Genomic DNA, 18,332 nt, shown 5'->3' on the forward strand with positions numbered 1-18,332 from the left:
ACACACACATACAAACCTACACTTCACCCTCCCATCTTTGACCATCCTAGTATCCTATTCCTGTTTATTCGTCATATTCTATAAAAAAAACCCCTGTACCCCTTAAAAACGCTAAAAATACCCAGACGTGCTCTCTCACCCATGCCCAGCAACCCTTTTAATGTGAATTCCTGCAGCCCCAACTCCCTTAATTTATTTCTCATCATCTCTCTCTGTATCCCATACTTGCTGCAACTCAGAACTACATGTTCTACTGACTCCTCTTCCTGACATTCCTCACACAATCCTGTCTGGTGTTTCCCTATCATTTTCAATGTTTTGTTTAATGCACAATGCCCCAGCCTTAACCTAGTCCACACAATTTCCTCTCTTCTGTTTCCATTACCTACCCTAGTAACTGCAACACTCTTTTGTATTTGATATAAATGCCTCCCTTTCCCCTCCCTGTCCCATCTTTCTTGCCACATTTGGTTGACTTTTTCCCAGATTACACACTTAACCTCTGCTTTACTGATACTAATGTGCATTTCCACATTTTCTTTCTTTAACGCCCTCTTTGCCAACTCATCCACTCTCTCATTCCCCTTCACCCCTCCATGTGCTGGAACCCATAGAAATTTTACCTGACCTCCCTGATTTGCAATTCTTGTAACTAACTGAAGGACTTCATAAAGTACATCTTGCCGACTGTTTGTGTGAAAAGACCTTAAACTTGCTAGAACTGAGGATGAATCTGAACATATCAATGCTTTGTCTTGTCTGGCTTTCTGCACCCATTGCAACGCAACCAACACTGCCAGCATCTCCACTGTAAATACCCCTAACTTATTAGATGTTCTTCTGCTGATTCCAATTCCTTTTGCTGGTATTACCACCCCAAACCCTGTCACTCCTGTTTCAGGTTCCTTCGCACCATCCGTATAAATGTGAGTATAATCACTATACTTTTCCATCACATGACAGTTAAATGCATTTACCAAATCTGTTTTATATCTTTCTTTCCTTTTTACCTCTAACAAATGCCAGTCTATGTCAGGCCATACAAGCTTCCATGGAGCTACAACTGGATAAACTACTGAAGGACTTATCCTCAGATCAAATACTCCACATTCTTTCGCAATGTCATTCCCTACCCGACTAAAGGTATCCCTCTGAAACCTCCCATTTTCCCAGCACTCCTGCAACACTCCTTTAGCAGGGTGAGAATCATTGTGCCTCTGCAAGTTAGTCCAGTAGTTTGCCATCAGTTGCATCCTTCTTAGTTCCAAAGGCATTATTCCCATTTCTATCTGTAGGGCTGACACTGGTGACATTTTAAAAGCCCCACTGCACACTCTCAAGGCCTGAGCCTGAATCACATCCAGTTTCCTTATAAGAGACCTAGCTGTTGATCCATATACTATATTTCCATAATCCAATACAGATCTCACTAAAGCCACATACATTCTCTTCAAAGCTGAACAACTTGCTCCCCATTCCCTACCAGTCAAACATCTCATCACATTTATTACTTTTTTACATTTCTCCTCAACTTTCCTGATATGGTCTGCCCATGTTAATCGTGAATCAAATATAACTCCCAGAAATTTAAATGATGCAACCCTTTCTAATTCAACCCCATACATCCTTAACTTCTTCCTTACCTCAACCCTTTTCCTGGTAAAAAATACAGTTTGAGTTTTATCTACTGAAAATCTACATCCCCAATCATAACCCCACTTCACCACTTCATCAATTGCTTCTTGTAGTTTCCTGATTATATAGTCCATGTTCCTGCCTCTTTTCCACAAGGCCCCATCATCCACAAACAGTGACCTACCTATATCCACTGGTACCTTTGTGAAGACATCATTGATCATAATGATGAAAAGTAACGGGCTAATCACACTACCTTGAGGTGTGCCATTTTCCACTATGTACTGTTTTGATCATTCTGATCCAATCCAAACTTGAATTTTTCTACCAAACAAAAAATCTTTAATCCAATTAAAAACTCTCCCACCAACCCCCATCTTGTGCAGTTTAATTAATAATCCTTCCTTCCACATCATATCATAGGCTTTTTCAATGTCAAAGAATACTGCCACTACTGACTCTCTATTTGCCTGGGCCTTCCTTATTTCAGTCTCTAACATAATCACTGAGTCCATGGAATTCCTTCCCTTTCTAAAACCACTCTGATAACTTGCCAGCATTCCCCTTTTCTCAAGCTCATATGATAACCTTTCTGTTACCATCCTTTCCATTATCTTACATATACTTGATGTTAATGCAATTGATCTGTAGCTAGTGGGTTTTCACAGATCATTGCCAGGCTTCCTTATTGGAATTACTACTGCTTCTTTCCATGCACTTGGTAATCTTCCCTCCTCCCACACTCTGTTATAAAAATGCAGCAACTTCAAGAGCGCTCCTTCTCCTAGATTTTTTAGCATCACAGAGCATATCAGATCATTCCCTGGGGAGGTTGGTCTCGATCTCTTTATTGCTCTCACCATTTCTGCTAATGTAAATGGATCATCAATTATATCATCTGTTCCTTCCCTCCTGCTTAACACACCTGGGTGTTGGTTCATTATTCTTTCCCTTCTTGTTCTCCCTTCTTCAGACAAATTTTCTGAACTGTGTATCAGTACAAATGACTTGGCCATGACCTCAGCCTTATCCCTACTGGAGACTGCAGTTTCCTCCTCAGATATCATTACTGGATATTCCCATTCCCTTCTATCTCCTCCCATCCTCTTAATCATTCCCCATATCTCTCCCACAGGTGCTGTTCTTCCTACCTTGTCGCAAAAACTCCTCCAACTTGCCCCTTTAGCTTGACGTATAGTTCTTCTCACCACTGCCTGTGCTTTCTTATATTGAACCAAATGCTGCATATTATGGGTTCTTTTAACTAGCCTGAATACTCTATTTCTGTTTTTTACAGCCTGTCAACATTCCTCTGTCCACCATGGTACCAGTTTCCTATTCATCCTATTTTTACTCCTAGGTATAGATCCTTCTGCTGCCATGATAATTGCTGAAGTCACCTGACTGTTTAATTCATCTACATTTCCAGAAATATCAATCTTTGTCAACCCTTCTTCACTCAACTTCTGGAACTTACCCCAATCAGCTTTTTCAAACACCCACTTTGGGGTTCCGCCACCTGGTCTTACTTCAACTCTTTCACCCACTGAACACAAAACTGGGTAGTGATCACTGCCTACTGTTGAAGCAGTCCAAACTCCCCAGTTACTAATGCCAGCCAAGGTATTAGACACTAACGTAATATCTAACACTGACTCAGTTCCTGTTGTTATATCTATCCTTGTGCCGCTACCATCATTCATACACACCAAATCCCTTTCTTCCATCAAATCTGCAATTACCTTTCCATTTGGATCTGTAATCTGATCCCCCCATATTGTGCTATGAGCATTGAAATCTGCACACCACACTACTTTATGTCTGTTTTGTCCTTGTATCTTTAATAGGCTGTCCAAATCCAACCTTTTACATGGATTGTAGTAGTTAATTATAACCACTCCCTCCCCTCTCTCCCACACTTCCACCACTATGTATTCCTGATCATCTTCTTTTTCCAGTACCCTATATGGTATACCTTGCTTGATTAACATAGCACAACCCCCTCCTCCCCCTAGATTTCTATCTTTCCTTATCATTGTATACCCATATACCACAAAGTCTAAAGTTGGTTTCAATCAAGTTTCCTGAATACACACTACATCCGGTTTTACAACCATTTCTGTAATAAAGTGCTTGAATTCTTGGCTATTAGCCAGTAAGCTCCTTGCATTCCATTGTAAAAGAATCACCATAATTAGTATTAACCAACACATGACACTTCCTGGCTTGACTGATTACTGAGTTTCTCCCTCACTTCCTCCCATGTCAGTCCTACTAACCCTAAGTGGTTTACTGCTGCTTTTACCACCAACTGAATTTTGTCACTTTTTGACTTTACCTCAGCCGTACTATTAATCACTCCTGCAATGAATGTTACTAGAGCTTTTTTGTCCTTATAAATCCTGTCATTTGTTCTTTGTTGCATCTCTCGTATCCCTATTGCTCCCTGTTCATTAGGAGCATTATTCTGTTCTCTTGACATTCTTACAGCTTCTGCATAAGTGATCTTTCTTTTCACTCTTATTTCTTGAATTTTAGTCTCCCGTCTCACAACCTCACACCCACTATATGCAACATTATGAGCTCCTCCACAATTGCAGCATTTTGGTTGAACTCCTGTTCCGCACTTTCCATATTCATGATCACCCCCACATCTAGCACATCTCCTCTGCCCTTTACAGTTTTTAGCCACGTGTCCAAACCTTTGACAATTATAGCACCTCAATGCCTTTGGCACATACACCCTTACTGGGTAACTCATGAAACCCAGGAACACCTTCCTTGGCACTCTTTCTTCTTCAAATTCAATCAATACAGATTCACTTTCCTTTTTCACTCCCTCCTTTGTTGTTTTCAGTCTTTGAACATTCATTACTTTCCCTCCTTTGATATTCCTCTTTATCTCCTCCATATTTATACTCATTGGTATCCCCGTGATCACTCCTTTACAACCACTGTTTTGTGCTCCCACCCTCCCAGTGTATTCCACCTTGCATTTTCCTATCTCTTTTAGATTGAGTGCTTTCTCAAGTTGTTCCTCATTCGCACATCTTACCAATAAGTTGCCATCATTAAGGACTTTTGCAAATACTATTTCCCCTATCTTATTTGTCAGAGTTGTTGTTAGCACAAACGGGTTAATTTTCTTCATATGTCCCTGAGCCTTCTCATTAAACCTAATTATGACAACACCTCCTCTCTGAGCTTGTTCATCTTCCTCACTTTCAGAGCTTTCCCCACTATTATTTCTTATTCTTTTATTCCCTTTGTCTTGGTTTTTATTCATCCGACCCCTCACTACCTCCTCATTCCCTTTATTTCTCCCTTCACAATAATCCACCTCTCCCCAGCTGCCTACCTCTGGTCCCAAGTCTCTATCCCTCTCCTTCTCCACTTTCTTTCCCTCAACCCCGCCTCTTATCTTGTCCGCCATTACCAGACCCACACGACCCCCTCCCAGCAATTTCCGTTCCTTCCCCACTCTCTTTCCCTCAACAGGTTCCAGACCACATTCACGCATCAAGCAAAACACAGCCAGCTTCTAGTCGAGCCAACTCAGCCACCCGGCCAGAACTCCGCAAAAAAACTGAGATTTGCAGCCACGACTCAACACCAATGCCCACTAGTCTGTGTGAAATCTGTTACTCAATTTATTATCCTAAGTGTGCTAATCACTGTTTAACCTTTATATAATTCCATCATTTGATTCCCTCTTTCAGCAAGGTACCTTTCAATTATTTCAATTAGCCAACAAAATACTCAAACTCTTTGCTTTACTTATTTGATAAGGAACATTCCTTTACCTTTGGACAATATTTTGCTTTTGATGCCCCTTAAAACTACAAGAAACAAATAAGTGTCCAATTACATCATGGAAGTACTGCAGTTAGTAAGTTTACCACACACTAATAGAAGAAATCAACTAATTTGCAATGCTTAGAATTCCTGGATTTCAATTTAATGCTAGCGAGGAGGAAATGCTGTAACATTCCGAGCTTGTGCAACGAAGCTTTCACTAATACAAAAATCAACAGTAAATCTATAAGTGTCAGTTTTAAAGCTGTTTTCTTGCAAACATGAAAGCCAAAACTTAACACAGAAAAAGGTGATGTTTCAGCTGGTCATTTATTTGTATCTTGTTTAGCTAAACATCATTAAAAGCTAAACACTGTCTGAAAGGAACATAGAACACAGAAGAGTGAACAGGCCCTTCGTGCCACATTGTCTGTGCTGACCATGATGCAAGTTTAAACTGAACATCTGCAAAAATATGCCCCATAGCCTTCAAAGTACCACCTGTCCAATTGTCTAACCTTAAGCATTGCTTTCATTTCTACTTTCATCACTTCCACGCAAAACACATTCCAGGTACCCTCCATTCTGTGTAAAAAAAACATGCTTTGTAATTATCTTTTAAAATTTCCTCTTCTCACCTTAAAGCATGCCCTCTAGTATTTGACATTTCCACCCAAGGAAAAATATTATGCCTCTCATAATATTATAAATTTCCATTAGGTTGTTTGTCAGCCTCTGACACTCCAGAGAAAACAGTCTAAGCTTGGCCAACCTCTCCTCACAGCTAATGTTCTCTAATCCAGGCAACATCCTGGTGAACTTCATCAGCACTCTCCCCACAACCTTTCTGTAATGCAACAATAGAATAGATATGATAATTCACGTGTGGTCCAATCAAATTTTTATACATCTGCATCATGTCTTCCTGACTGCTACACTTAACATCTTTACCAATGAAAGCAACCATGCCATATATCTTCATTACCACCCTGTTCACTTCTGTTGTCACTCACAGGGAGCTATGAACTTGCACCCAAAAAAAATCCCTTTGTATGTCAATGTTCATATGATTCCTGCCCTTAATGTAAACATTCTTCTTTCATTTGACTTTCAAAGTGCAACACCTCACACTTGTCTGTCTGCTATTTCTCTACCCACATTTCCAACTGGTCTATATACCCTGCTGGTAACCTTCCTCACAATCTACAACTCCACCATTTTTTTGTGATCTGCAAACTTATTAATCAATCCATTCATTTTAATACAAACCTCCCAGCTAGAGTAATACTCTTCCACTACCGAGCTCGATCTTCTGTGGCCAAGCCAATTTTGAATCCAATCTACTAAGTCTCCAGGGATCCTGTGTGCGTTAACCTTCCATGACAGCCTATCATGAAGGACCTTGTTGAGAGCTTTTCTGATGTCAGGCAAACAACATCTGCTGCATTACCAGAGTTTTTGAGTTTCTTCAAATTCTGCTTCTTTTAGAGCTGGTATTATCTGATATTATTTCAGTTGCTTGATAATAATGACTATTTCTTCTCATACTTATTTTGCTTATTCATTTTGAAACATTCAAGAATGGAAAATTTACTTACTTATTAATTATCCTTTTACCCAGAATCATTCTTGATATCCAACGCTAAACAAAAAACGTGTTATAAAAATGCTTGGTAATTACCCATTAAAATATTTGTCTCGCATTACCATCCCTTTATTATTCTGTTTGCATATATTAGGTGCATAGCATTCATGTGCATCTGGAGGTAAAAGTACGATTAAACTATTTTGAGCCATCAGTGAATAACTCACTTATCATAGGACTAGTAGTTGAGCAGTTTTGGAGCATGCTGTTTTTAACATAAAATATTGCATTTTCTATTAAATTATCTGTAGCTGAAACATTCTCATAGAGTAAAACAGCCTAGAAACAGACCCTTAAAACGGAGCAATTTAAAAGAGAGCTAACTTCTTTAGGCAGTGGCAGTGAGGACACAGAATGAGCTATCAGAGGAGGTGGTCATGATGGGTACAACTGCAACACTTAAAAACACATGGAAAGGAGTGGCTTGGAGCTGTTAAGGGCTGAATGGAGGCAACAGGGATTTGATGCTGTGGTCAGCACGGACCTGTTGGGCCTAAGGGCCTGTTCCAAAATCACCCAACTACTATTCCTGTGATAAGTGAGTTATTCACTGATAGCTCCCACCTATCAATGCCTTGTTAGTCACTGTATTTATCCCACCCTGGGTTTGAGTGCCTAAAGTGTATCACCTCACACTTACCTAAATTGAAAACCGTTTGCCATTCCTCAGCTCATCTCCTTAACTGATCAAGATTCCTTTCTAAGTCATTGGAATCTGTTTCACTATCAATGAGACACCCTAATTTAGCATCATCAGCAAAATTGCTAATCACGTCATTCATATGAATTCATATCTAAGTCACTTACATAAATAATGAGTAGCAGAGGTTCAAAAACTGTTCCCTGGGGCACCCCACTGGTCTCAAACTTCCAGTCAGAAAATTGACCTTTAACTATCACCCTCTGCTTCCTATCATCCAGACAATCCTAAATCCACCTCACTACGTCCTCTTGAATTCTGTGTGACCTAATATTCCAGATCAGCCTTCAGTGTGGGATCTTGTCAAAGGCCTTAATAAAGTCCATAACGACGTCATTCACTGCCTTCGTCTATCCCCTTAGCTATCTCTTCAAAAATCTCCAAATGATTTGTCAGCCATGAACTTCCATGTACAGTATACAAAAACATGCTGACTATTCCTGATCAGGCATTGACTAAGCAAGTGATGGTAAAGCTTGTCCCTCAAAATTCCCTCCACTAACCGCAAGAACTGAAGTCATACTCACTGGCCTCAGATCCCTGGCCTGTCCTTGCATGTTTTGAGAGGATAGTCATGGCACACGTTAATTCCAGGCTCCCTGACAAATTCAACCCATGCAATTTTCCTCTGATGAAGAAGTTCACAGCAGATACCATCTCCCTGGCTTCCCAACACTCACTTCTGGAGCAACTGGACAGTATTGGTACCTACGTTAGTTTACTAATTTACTAATTTGCTTACTAATTTAGCTCAGTTTTCAGTACTATATTTACAAGCAAACTTATCTTCAAATTCATAGACCTAGGACTCAACACCACCTTTTGCAACTGGATCCTTGACTGCCTGACCAACTGATGGTAATCAGTAAGGATAGGCAGCAACACCTCCACCACACTTTGTTACTCTCTTACCTTGTGCAAGTTCAATGCACTGCTGTAATGAATTGATTTGTATAAATAGTTATGCAAGACAAGATTTACACTGCACCTGGGTACCTGTGACAATTATAAACCAATTTACCAATTTATGACCAAGAGATACTATTTTAATGATGGTAAGAAAGGATAGTCTGATTCCTGCTGACTTGGTCCATTGTTTGAAATTCTAAAGACCATACAACAATGCTATTAAAAGAATGCAGAATTGTGTGTTCTTAGATCTGTATATTTATTTGTTTGGTGTTACTCTCCTTTTTCAGGAGAACATGAGGCTGTGAAATCATCTTTGATTATATCTAATGATCACTTGCAAGTCATCATAAAAATACTTACATACAGTTCTCTTAATGCACTATAAATATAATTTTAAAATATAATATACTATAAATGTAATATTGTATGTTACAATATTGAACAAAATGTTGCCACTTAGCTTGATAAAGACAGATAAAAAGAGAACTTCATTAAAACAGTCAGTTTTAGTGAGTGACTCATAGGTGGGGAGAGAGAACAGTATCCTTAAAGAAGGGAATCCTTCATCTAAAACTCCAGAATGTGTTATATACTTAAAGAAGGGAATCCAAGGATCTGATATTCTAACATTTGTAAACTTACACTTAACCAAGTTTGATGTCTGTATCCAAACAAGTACCATTGCGCCTATCAGCAGAGACTCCATTTGGGCTCAAATGGGCAGTGGTTGGGTGAAATTGAGTTGTGCTTTAATTCTGTACCTGAGCTGATCTCCGTGGTGATTGTCCAAGCATTTGTGAGAAGAGGAGAGTAAGATTGATTTAGGGAAGATTATCCTGTTTTCCTTGTGGGAAAGATTGTGATAATGATTGGTGTGTGGGGAGGGGCAGGAATCCAAAGGTTGAGATGTGAGGAATCAATGGCTTTTGGCAAAAGTGGGGAAACATTGAAGGGTTGGGGTGATTCAAAATGGAGATACTGTAGTTGCTTTTCAAGTGGATAGTTCAATGTAGCTGGAGGGAGTAATTTGAAAATCTGGGCAAGTTTTCTCAGTTCAGCACTTTGGTCCCAAGTCCCAAGAGTACCCAATGGCAGTGCCAACTTCCCGTGTTGAATGGGGAGATGATCTCATTATGCATATGCCTGAAAAATTGTATCAGGGTCATATACAATAGGTGATTCACAACACTAGGTATGGGGTCTAGTTTTCCAGTTGTTGTCCTTCAATCTGGAATAATTGCAAATGAAAATCACTCGAGGTAAAATTAATTTTCAATGCCTGAACAAGGAGTAAAAGTCTTTTGTTCCAATTATACATGGTATGGGTGAGATGACCTTCAGAACATTATGTACACTTTTGTTCTCCTTACCAAATGAAGGATACGCTCACGATAGAGAGAAGGCAGCAAAAGCTCACAAGGTTGATTTCTGTGATGGCGGATTTTTCATTTGAGGAGAACTTGACTAAAATGTAACCTTATTGATATGTACAGAATTACTTGTACCTCGGGCTTGGCCGAGAAGATTAATGGATGAGGTCTTCCCTAGCTGAGGTGTGTTACACCAAAGGCTTATAGTTGGCCACTCAAGATAAAATGAGAAGAAATGTCATCAGCCAGAGGGCAGTGAATATTTGGAACTCTCTGTACAATAGAGCTGTTAGTGAATATATACAAAAGAAATCGACCGATTTTTAAATATTGTGAAAATAAAGGGATGTGGGTTTTGAACAAAAAAGTGGCACTGAAATGAAAGATCCGACATGATCTTATTGAGTGGTGGATCAGGCTTGAAAGGTCAAGTGAGGTAGTTCTACTGTTTTTGTTTTAAATTCTAATGATGGAACCATGTAATATGATACAACTTCCAGGCAAAAGTTACAATTGAAATTTAATATTTACTTTGCAAGAGCTGGATGTAAGATATTTCTGTTACAAAGATAATGCCTGCCTGCGTTAGTTATATCCAAATTATTTATAACTATAATCTTGCTTAAGATAACCAACTATATTGAAAGCATATTACCATGCTGCAGGTTCTCTAATCAGATCTTGGGAGTACAAGGATTATGCAGAGGTCTTTCACATTGGCATCAGGAGCAAAATAAAATGTAGTTACACTGCCCAGAGAAGGACATAATCATTGTGGAATTACAGGCTGAATTTCCAGCATCTGCAGAATTCCTGTTGTTTACAGGCTGACTTTGTTGTTTCTATTAAGTCCTCAAGACAAACATCCAGAATTCTGAATCTGATATCTGGAAGTTCAACTAAGGTTTTTGAAGTGGCCCATCTAATGCTGGAGGAACTGAGTGGGTCAGGCAGCATCAATGAAAAAGAGAAAATAGCTGAGCTTTCATAGATGCTGCCTGGTCTGCTGAGTTCTTCCAGCATTTTGTGTGTGTTACTTTGATTTCTAGCATCTGCAGATTTTCTCTTATTTGTAAAGTGGTCCATCTGCTCTGTTTTGTTTATCTCCCAAAGAATGTAAGATTATCATGTTGATATAACATTAACCTGTACAAATCACTACAAAACAGAAAAATAATAATGATAATGCTGACAAAATATTAATCAAGTCAATACAAGATTAAAGAAGGAGAAGTAAATTTGTTGTTCATTTACCTGTCTATGATTGCACACATATCAATGTTAACATTCGTAAATTTTCCCAGCTGCCCTTGCTCAACAGCATGCAAGTCAATGAGCTGATCATCCACATGAAGGAGCTGCATACAGCCCTGAAAGGAACGCCGAGAGACACTTGGTTGTGTGCTATTTAGTGCGTCAGGGTAACCTGAAATAACAAGTATAATTTTTTTTTCTTTTTATAGACATTAATCACAAATTAATGTTAATATCAGAAGTTATTATCATTGCAAGGTACTGCAGTAATTTCAGTTCTTAATGTGCAAGATTGCAATTAAGTTGTAAATGAAATATTAATTTGTTAGGTCATTCTGAACAAACTAACAGCATTTTCCGTTAATGCTGATTGAGATTCTAAATCATTGACATTTGTACAGAAACAATTGAATGCATACAAAGCCTTAATGAAAGAACAATATGTTTGTTATATGTCAACCATATCTCAGTGTAATGAAATGAACTGCCAATGACAATGACATTATCTTAATTAATTACATTACATTTTAATACCCACTGATTTAAAGATTGATTAACATTTGATGTAGGCATCTACCCGCTGTGAGCATAATCATCTGATCTTCAAAATGACTCATAATTTTGTGGTTGGTGATGAAACCAAAATTTAGTGCTTAGTGAGAAACAAAACTCATTTACAATAAGTAATGTTTAATAAAAGTGAATTACATTTACCTGTGTATCTGTGACTATAACTTAAAAGCTAATTTATTGGGCGAAGTGTTTTTAATTTTTAATGCAAAGGAGCTCAGTTAGAGCAAATATTGCAATTATAAATTGCAAAAAGCAATGTATGACCAAAAGATTATTAATCCTTCCTGGACATTGCAGATTTCCTTAACTATAATGATAATCAATTTCAAATCATATCCTGAGGTTGTATTTTCATAAATTGATGTTTAATGTTTTGCTATTTATACCAAAATTTTAGCTTCCCAATTTGACATTAATAAAATTAAAAGTTTGCTGAAATTAATGGATTTCCAGGAATATGGCCCAATTTAAGGACTGAGTCTCATAACTTAAAGAAAATATACATAACCCATGTTAGGTATTGATATATATTGCTATGGAGGTCTACTAAAATATCAAATTAAAATCCACTCCTAGCCTGATTATACCACATCCAATCAGAATCCAACACAAGCCTGAAAACTTAGAAAATATTTCAGAACCAATCTGAACAACTTCCTTGCACATGGTTATTTTACTGAAGTCAGAAATAATATTGGGAGGTATTTGTACATGGCGTAGTACTGAATAGTGGGAAAAAAACAGATTTACTAAAATACATTTATTCATAAAATATTATGTCAGGTCAGTCTGACTAAAACATTAATGTATAGCACTGGATATATACCTAATCCACATGAATCCACCAAAGATAGTCAGGTAACATGATAGTGTGGCTCTTCTAAACGACTACACAAGAATTGGCATCAAACGAAATGTTGCCTAGAAACACAGCATACATCATCAAAGATCCTCACCACCCAAGCTATCTCTTTCCTCGCTGCTGCCATCAGGTAGAAGGTACAAGTGCCTCAGGACTTGCACCACCAGGTTCAAGACCAGTTACTACCCTTCAACCATCAGGCTCTTGAATAAAAGGGGATGACTACACTCGTTCTATTTCAGATGTTCCCACAACCAATAGTCTCACTTTAGGAACTCTCTGTCACCTGCAGAGGTATATTAAGTCCTATATGAAAATATAGGGAAAGAAAAATAGATGGCAAACTACAAATTATGAGTATTTCATCTGCGTTTCTAATGATGTCACTTTAACATTATTTAGCTTATGCACTTTCGTTAGAAATTGAGCTGGAGTTACTGCATTTAACTAATTGCAAGGAATATTTTGCACTTTACAAGATAAAACTTATCATCTAATTCAAAGATACCCTTTGGTTAAGCAAGATAAATTGGCCATTGCGTAAGTACAAGAATGAGTGCAACATAGAAGCCGTAATTTAAATAAAAGTTTGTGTTTATACATTACACTTCACACCTTGGAGTCATCACAATGTATTTTACAGTGAAATGTTTTGATGTGCAGGTAAGATCACTTAGTTTCTTGTGGCAAAAATGCCTGAACAGAAATGTCTGAATCTTACCATGCCATCTAAAGAATTCAAACTGAACCCAATATCAGTAATAATAAGCACAGAATTATCAGGTTGTTGTAACAATTTGATGGGCTTACTAATATCCTTCACAGAAGGATATTCATTGTTGTTCAAAAGTCTGATCCACATGAGACTCCAAAGAGATTTAAAAATATTTGTTTTATTTGTTACATGTACATTGAAACATACAATGAAATGCATTGTTTGCATCAAATCAAATCTGCGAGGATTGTGCTGGGCAGCCCACAAACTTCACTACAACTCTAACGCCACAACTCAATGAACCTAACCATACGTTATAGGAATCTGGGAGGAAACTGGAGCACCCAGAGGCAACCCACATGGTCAAGGAGAAACCATGCAAGCTCCTTACAGGCAGGGGCAGGGATTGGAGCTCAAATTCTGGAACGCTGGCACAATAAAGCAATAGGCTATCCACAATGCTACTATGCCACCCCTAACATACAAAAACATCTAGATTTGTGTTTTATGTTTTAATTATATTGTCCTCTGAAATAAATCCACATACAATGAAGGAATTAACAATAAAGTGCCTTTTTTAATATACAGTGGATTCTTGTTAATTGGGACATGTCGGGGCCAGTACATTTTGGCCTAAGTAGCAATGAAGTTTCATAGCAATAGTTGAAAAGGTATAAAAAAGACAAACTACCATTTAACTGAGTAACAAGTTACATATTTAAATTAAATACAGAACAAATTAGCACACTGTCAGTACCACTCTAGTAATATAAAACTGTGTATCAGTTCCGAATGGTGATCAATGGAGGAATTCTTCCAGTCCAGTATAAGCTGTGCATTCTTTTGATTGATTGTAAATCAACAAAATCAACACAGACAGTTAGTATAGTAATGGACTATCTTCATACAATGCTTTCAATTATTGTATCCTCCAAATTTTCATTGTAGCATTCAAGATGATTGTGAATACCTTCAAATTCTTCAGATTTCCTAACTCACTGAAGCAGATAAATCATTTCTGGCATCTCTAAGCCTGAATGCTTGAAACCACAGTGAACTAAAGAGTTCTGAATTGTCTTACAGCTTATTTCTTGCTTATCATCAGTGACAAAAATAACTGCTTTTTGAACATATGCACTTTTAACGAGTCATTTTTAAAAAATGCTCGGTCCAAGCAAAAGGTAATGTCTCACGGCCACACAAGTGCAGGCGTCAGATGCTAGCTAGAAACTGTTCAGTCAGAGCCTCCTACTTCAATAGTGGTATGGTGTCCCAAATAAATGAAGAGACTTTCAGCTATTTTCTCAATTAGTATTTGTTCCTTAAGAGTTGTCCCAAATAAGCAGCCATCCCAGTTAACTGATGGCCCAATTAATTGGAATCCATTGTATTAACAGAATATAGAAGAATAAGTTTCAACTTCATTCAGTTCATATTAGGAAATTTCATCCCGATTATTATATTGAAGAAGAAGTATTGAAGAAAGCCATCTCTTTCTCTTCTAAATTAACATTAAGAAGAGAATTTGATTTAGCAGCGTGCTAAGTGAAAGGAAATCCACAAGGGAGAAACTGGTTTTACTGTAGGCATTGGCATGAAATGGCTGTTGTGTTATAATGATGGGAAAGTAAGTCCCACTTTAAATCAGCCTTCAAATTGTACCACTGCAGCACGGACAGTAATTAGGCATCCTGATGCAGCTGGTGTTCGAAATTTTCTTATATCACTCCGCTCTAATGCTTAAGCTGACTTTCAGCCAAGACCTGAGCGTGTAGAGTATATACTATTTATTGGTGACTCATGTTGAGATTGACAGCAGCACATTGCCATGCTGTAAACCTTAAGAGAGGTTCCTCTTGATCCTGTTATGGAGACAAATGAAAACTGAATGCTGGGCCTGTCCTTCTGTTCAGCTAGTTCATACAGCACAATTTAAGTTCATTGAATGTGCTAAGTAGCAGCCTTGGACTTGTCTGAGGCAATCCCTTTGGTTTTTGAAGGTCATAAACTGCCAAATAGTAGCCATGAATTTAGGAACAGAATTGAGTGAAAAGAACTGCACGTGAAATTTGTCATGTCAACTAAAACACGCTGAGTGCTAATTTCCAACACTGCCCACCTGCACCCTTCCCATCCAAATCATTCAAAAATGCTTCTAAACATCCAATTGCCAGTGTATGTGGGAAGATGAAAGACCATGTTAATAGAACATTAAGCATTGAAGTAGTTATAAGAATCAGCAGTTATAAAAACTGTACTGTGCTTGTAATGGTCTTGGCTCTTACGAGATTCACAGAAAAAATGATAGAAAGATAATGATCTAATGAGAATGCCTAACCACTAAGACAATCAGAGAATCAAATTAAGATCACGTTGGCCATCAAGTACCCATTTACACTGACCCTACAATAATACTATTTCATTCTTCCTCTGTTCCCATTCACTCCCCCCAAGATTATACCGCTTACCGACTTGCTTGGGGCCACTTACAGTGGTTAATTAAATTATTATTCCATCAGTCTTTGAGATGCAGGAAGAAACTCATAGATTTGTAGGAATTTGAAAACTCCACATTGAAGGACAGAGATTAGGACTGAACCTGGATCACAGGAGCCTAAGCAGAAACTCTTATCAGCTATGCCTCTGTGTCTGTCCCAGTGTTCATGAGATGTCTACATTGTTGCAATCTGCAAGATGATTTGCTGTTCTCCCATAACTGAGTTAATCATTATGAATAAGGACAGCCAATCAACATTCCAGTACACTGATCCAGCATTAACAACTTATTTATTCATTCTTTGGCATCCTGGGATGCGTTATGAAGCCCTATTTGTCCTAAGGAACCAGGAATTCTCTCTGCAGAAGCTGCCTAATAAGCTGCACTTTTCGCAAGTTCTTTCTTATTTCAGATGGTGGAAAATGGTGTTAAGTCAATGGAATCTCTGTGCTGAAGGCAAGTGGTGTGATGCAGCTGAATGGTTTATTCAGCTAACTATTCATGGCAGTTAATTTGATAACAGGCTTAAAACATCGAATGGAGTCTGAAAAAATTATGTTACCTTGAAGCAGCAGAAAAACATGATGCTTGACACAGGCTTTTTTACTTCAATTGTTTTCTCATGAGCTAAATTTAAATTCTCAGAAAAACACAATGAAAGCTGGACTTGCATTTTCTAAATTGTTGGTCCAGGTCTCTGGACTGCTTTGCCAGTAATCTAACTCTTCCACTCTAACCATGATCCCGAGACCTTGCAGGTCAGAGCCTGGGGGCTCCAATTACACGTTCAGCTTCAAGCCAGATGATGGAGAATTGGTGTGACCTTAAGATTACATTCTGGAAAAGATGGAGATCTTCCCCAGAGTGGTCAGCCTTCTCAGTTTGGTTGTGAGCTGTGAACACAGAAGACCACATTTACAAAGTTATAGGTCAATCGTTTTTTCTGTGAATATGTATCTGAATCATGAGGCACTAAAATAGCATCTGCATGGAAATTTCAGTTGGGCATAAGAGAAGCATTTTGCAAATGCTTCTAACAATACAACTCTTTTCATTCCCAAAATACAAACATATCTGGTTTTGATATGTTCGATAAATGCTTGAATTATGAGAAAGAGATTCCAGTACTCATTGTTCAAAGCATTACCAGGTCAATGGATTATGAACAAATGCCCTTGAGAAAATACACATGAACAGATGCAGTTTGACTTTAATCTCAAAGCAATGAGCCTGTAACACCTACAGCAAAAGAATCTTCTGGCACTCTGTTAAATGAAGATATAACAGATGGCATTTTGTATCCTATGCTGCATGCTAGTAGCATTTGCTGTGTACAACAGTAATACCTTTTTCAAAGAGTAGAACATAGAGATCATGCAGAAGTTCCCCAGAAAGAGACACGCACACTCACAAATGTGTAGCTAGATATAGGGTCAAGTGTCATCTATAAGTTTACTGATTATATAACAATTGTTGGCAGAATTTCAGATGGTGACGAAAGGGCACACATGAGCGAGATACACCAGTTAGTTGAGTGGTGTCACATCAACAGCCTTGCTCTCAGCATCAGCAAGACCAAAAAGCTGATTGTGGACTTCAGAAAGAGTAAGAAAAGGGAACACAAACCAATCACAGAGTGATCAGAAGTAGAGAGAATGAGCAATTTCAAGTTCCTGGATGCAACATATTGACAAAGTTATAAAGAAGGCAAGCCTGTGGCTCTATTTCATTCAGAGTTTGAGGAGATTTGGTTTGTCAACTAAAACACTCAAAAACCTCTGCAAATGTACTGTAGAGAGCATTCTGACTGGCTGCATCACCGACATGTATCGGGGGCTACTGCACTAGTTTGAAGTAAGTTGCAGGAACTTGTGAAATTAGGCAGCTTCATCAGTCGTACCCAAGACATCTTCAAGCAGCATTGGCTTAGGAAGGCAGTGCCCATCATTAAGGATCCCCACATGCCTTCTTCTCATTGTTACCATTAGAAAGTGTTCACTCTAAACACTTAAAACTTCTCGAGCAGTCGCCATTACAGAAAATTAGTTCACGCTCTGCCTCACCCATGAGTATAAATGTTCTAGCTCCCTTGCCAAATTCTTTTTTTTTCACACATAATATCTGGAAGTTGGCTTACAACATCCAGTGAGATGTCTAGGAAGAGTATTAGCATGGATCTGAAACTGCAAGTGATACAGCATTTGTAAGTTGAAGAGCATCAGGTTGATATTGGCACCCCTTTGAAACTGGCTACATCGGCGATCAGAATAATTATAAAAAATGCAGACAAGATAAAAGCTTCTGCAACAATGATCTTAAAGTTATGATTATAGGTGACTCGTTCAAGGAGCCATGTGCTTGAAAAAAAAAGGAA

At 38.3% G+C, this 18,332-nt stretch overlaps 1 protein-coding gene across 2 annotated transcripts in view; it reads right to left on the reverse strand.

Annotated features, from left to right (window-relative positions):
* Nucleotides 1-18,332, reverse strand: part of cntnap2a (contactin associated protein 2a) — a 1,898,214-nt gene that overhangs the window by 899,265 nt on the left and 980,617 nt on the right. For both annotated transcript variants that reach the window (XM_063044005.1, XM_063044006.1), the window contains exon 10: nucleotides 11,312-11,483. In XM_063044005.1, coding sequence (XP_062900075.1) covers nucleotides 11,312-11,483 — 172 coding nt within the window. The remainder of the gene's footprint in view (nucleotides 1-11,311; nucleotides 11,484-18,332) is intronic.

This window comes from Mobula hypostoma, chromosome 3, assembly GCF_963921235.1.
Source record: "Mobula hypostoma chromosome 3, sMobHyp1.1, whole genome shotgun sequence".
Taxonomy (NCBI): domain Eukaryota; kingdom Metazoa; phylum Chordata; class Chondrichthyes; order Myliobatiformes; family Myliobatidae; genus Mobula; species Mobula hypostoma.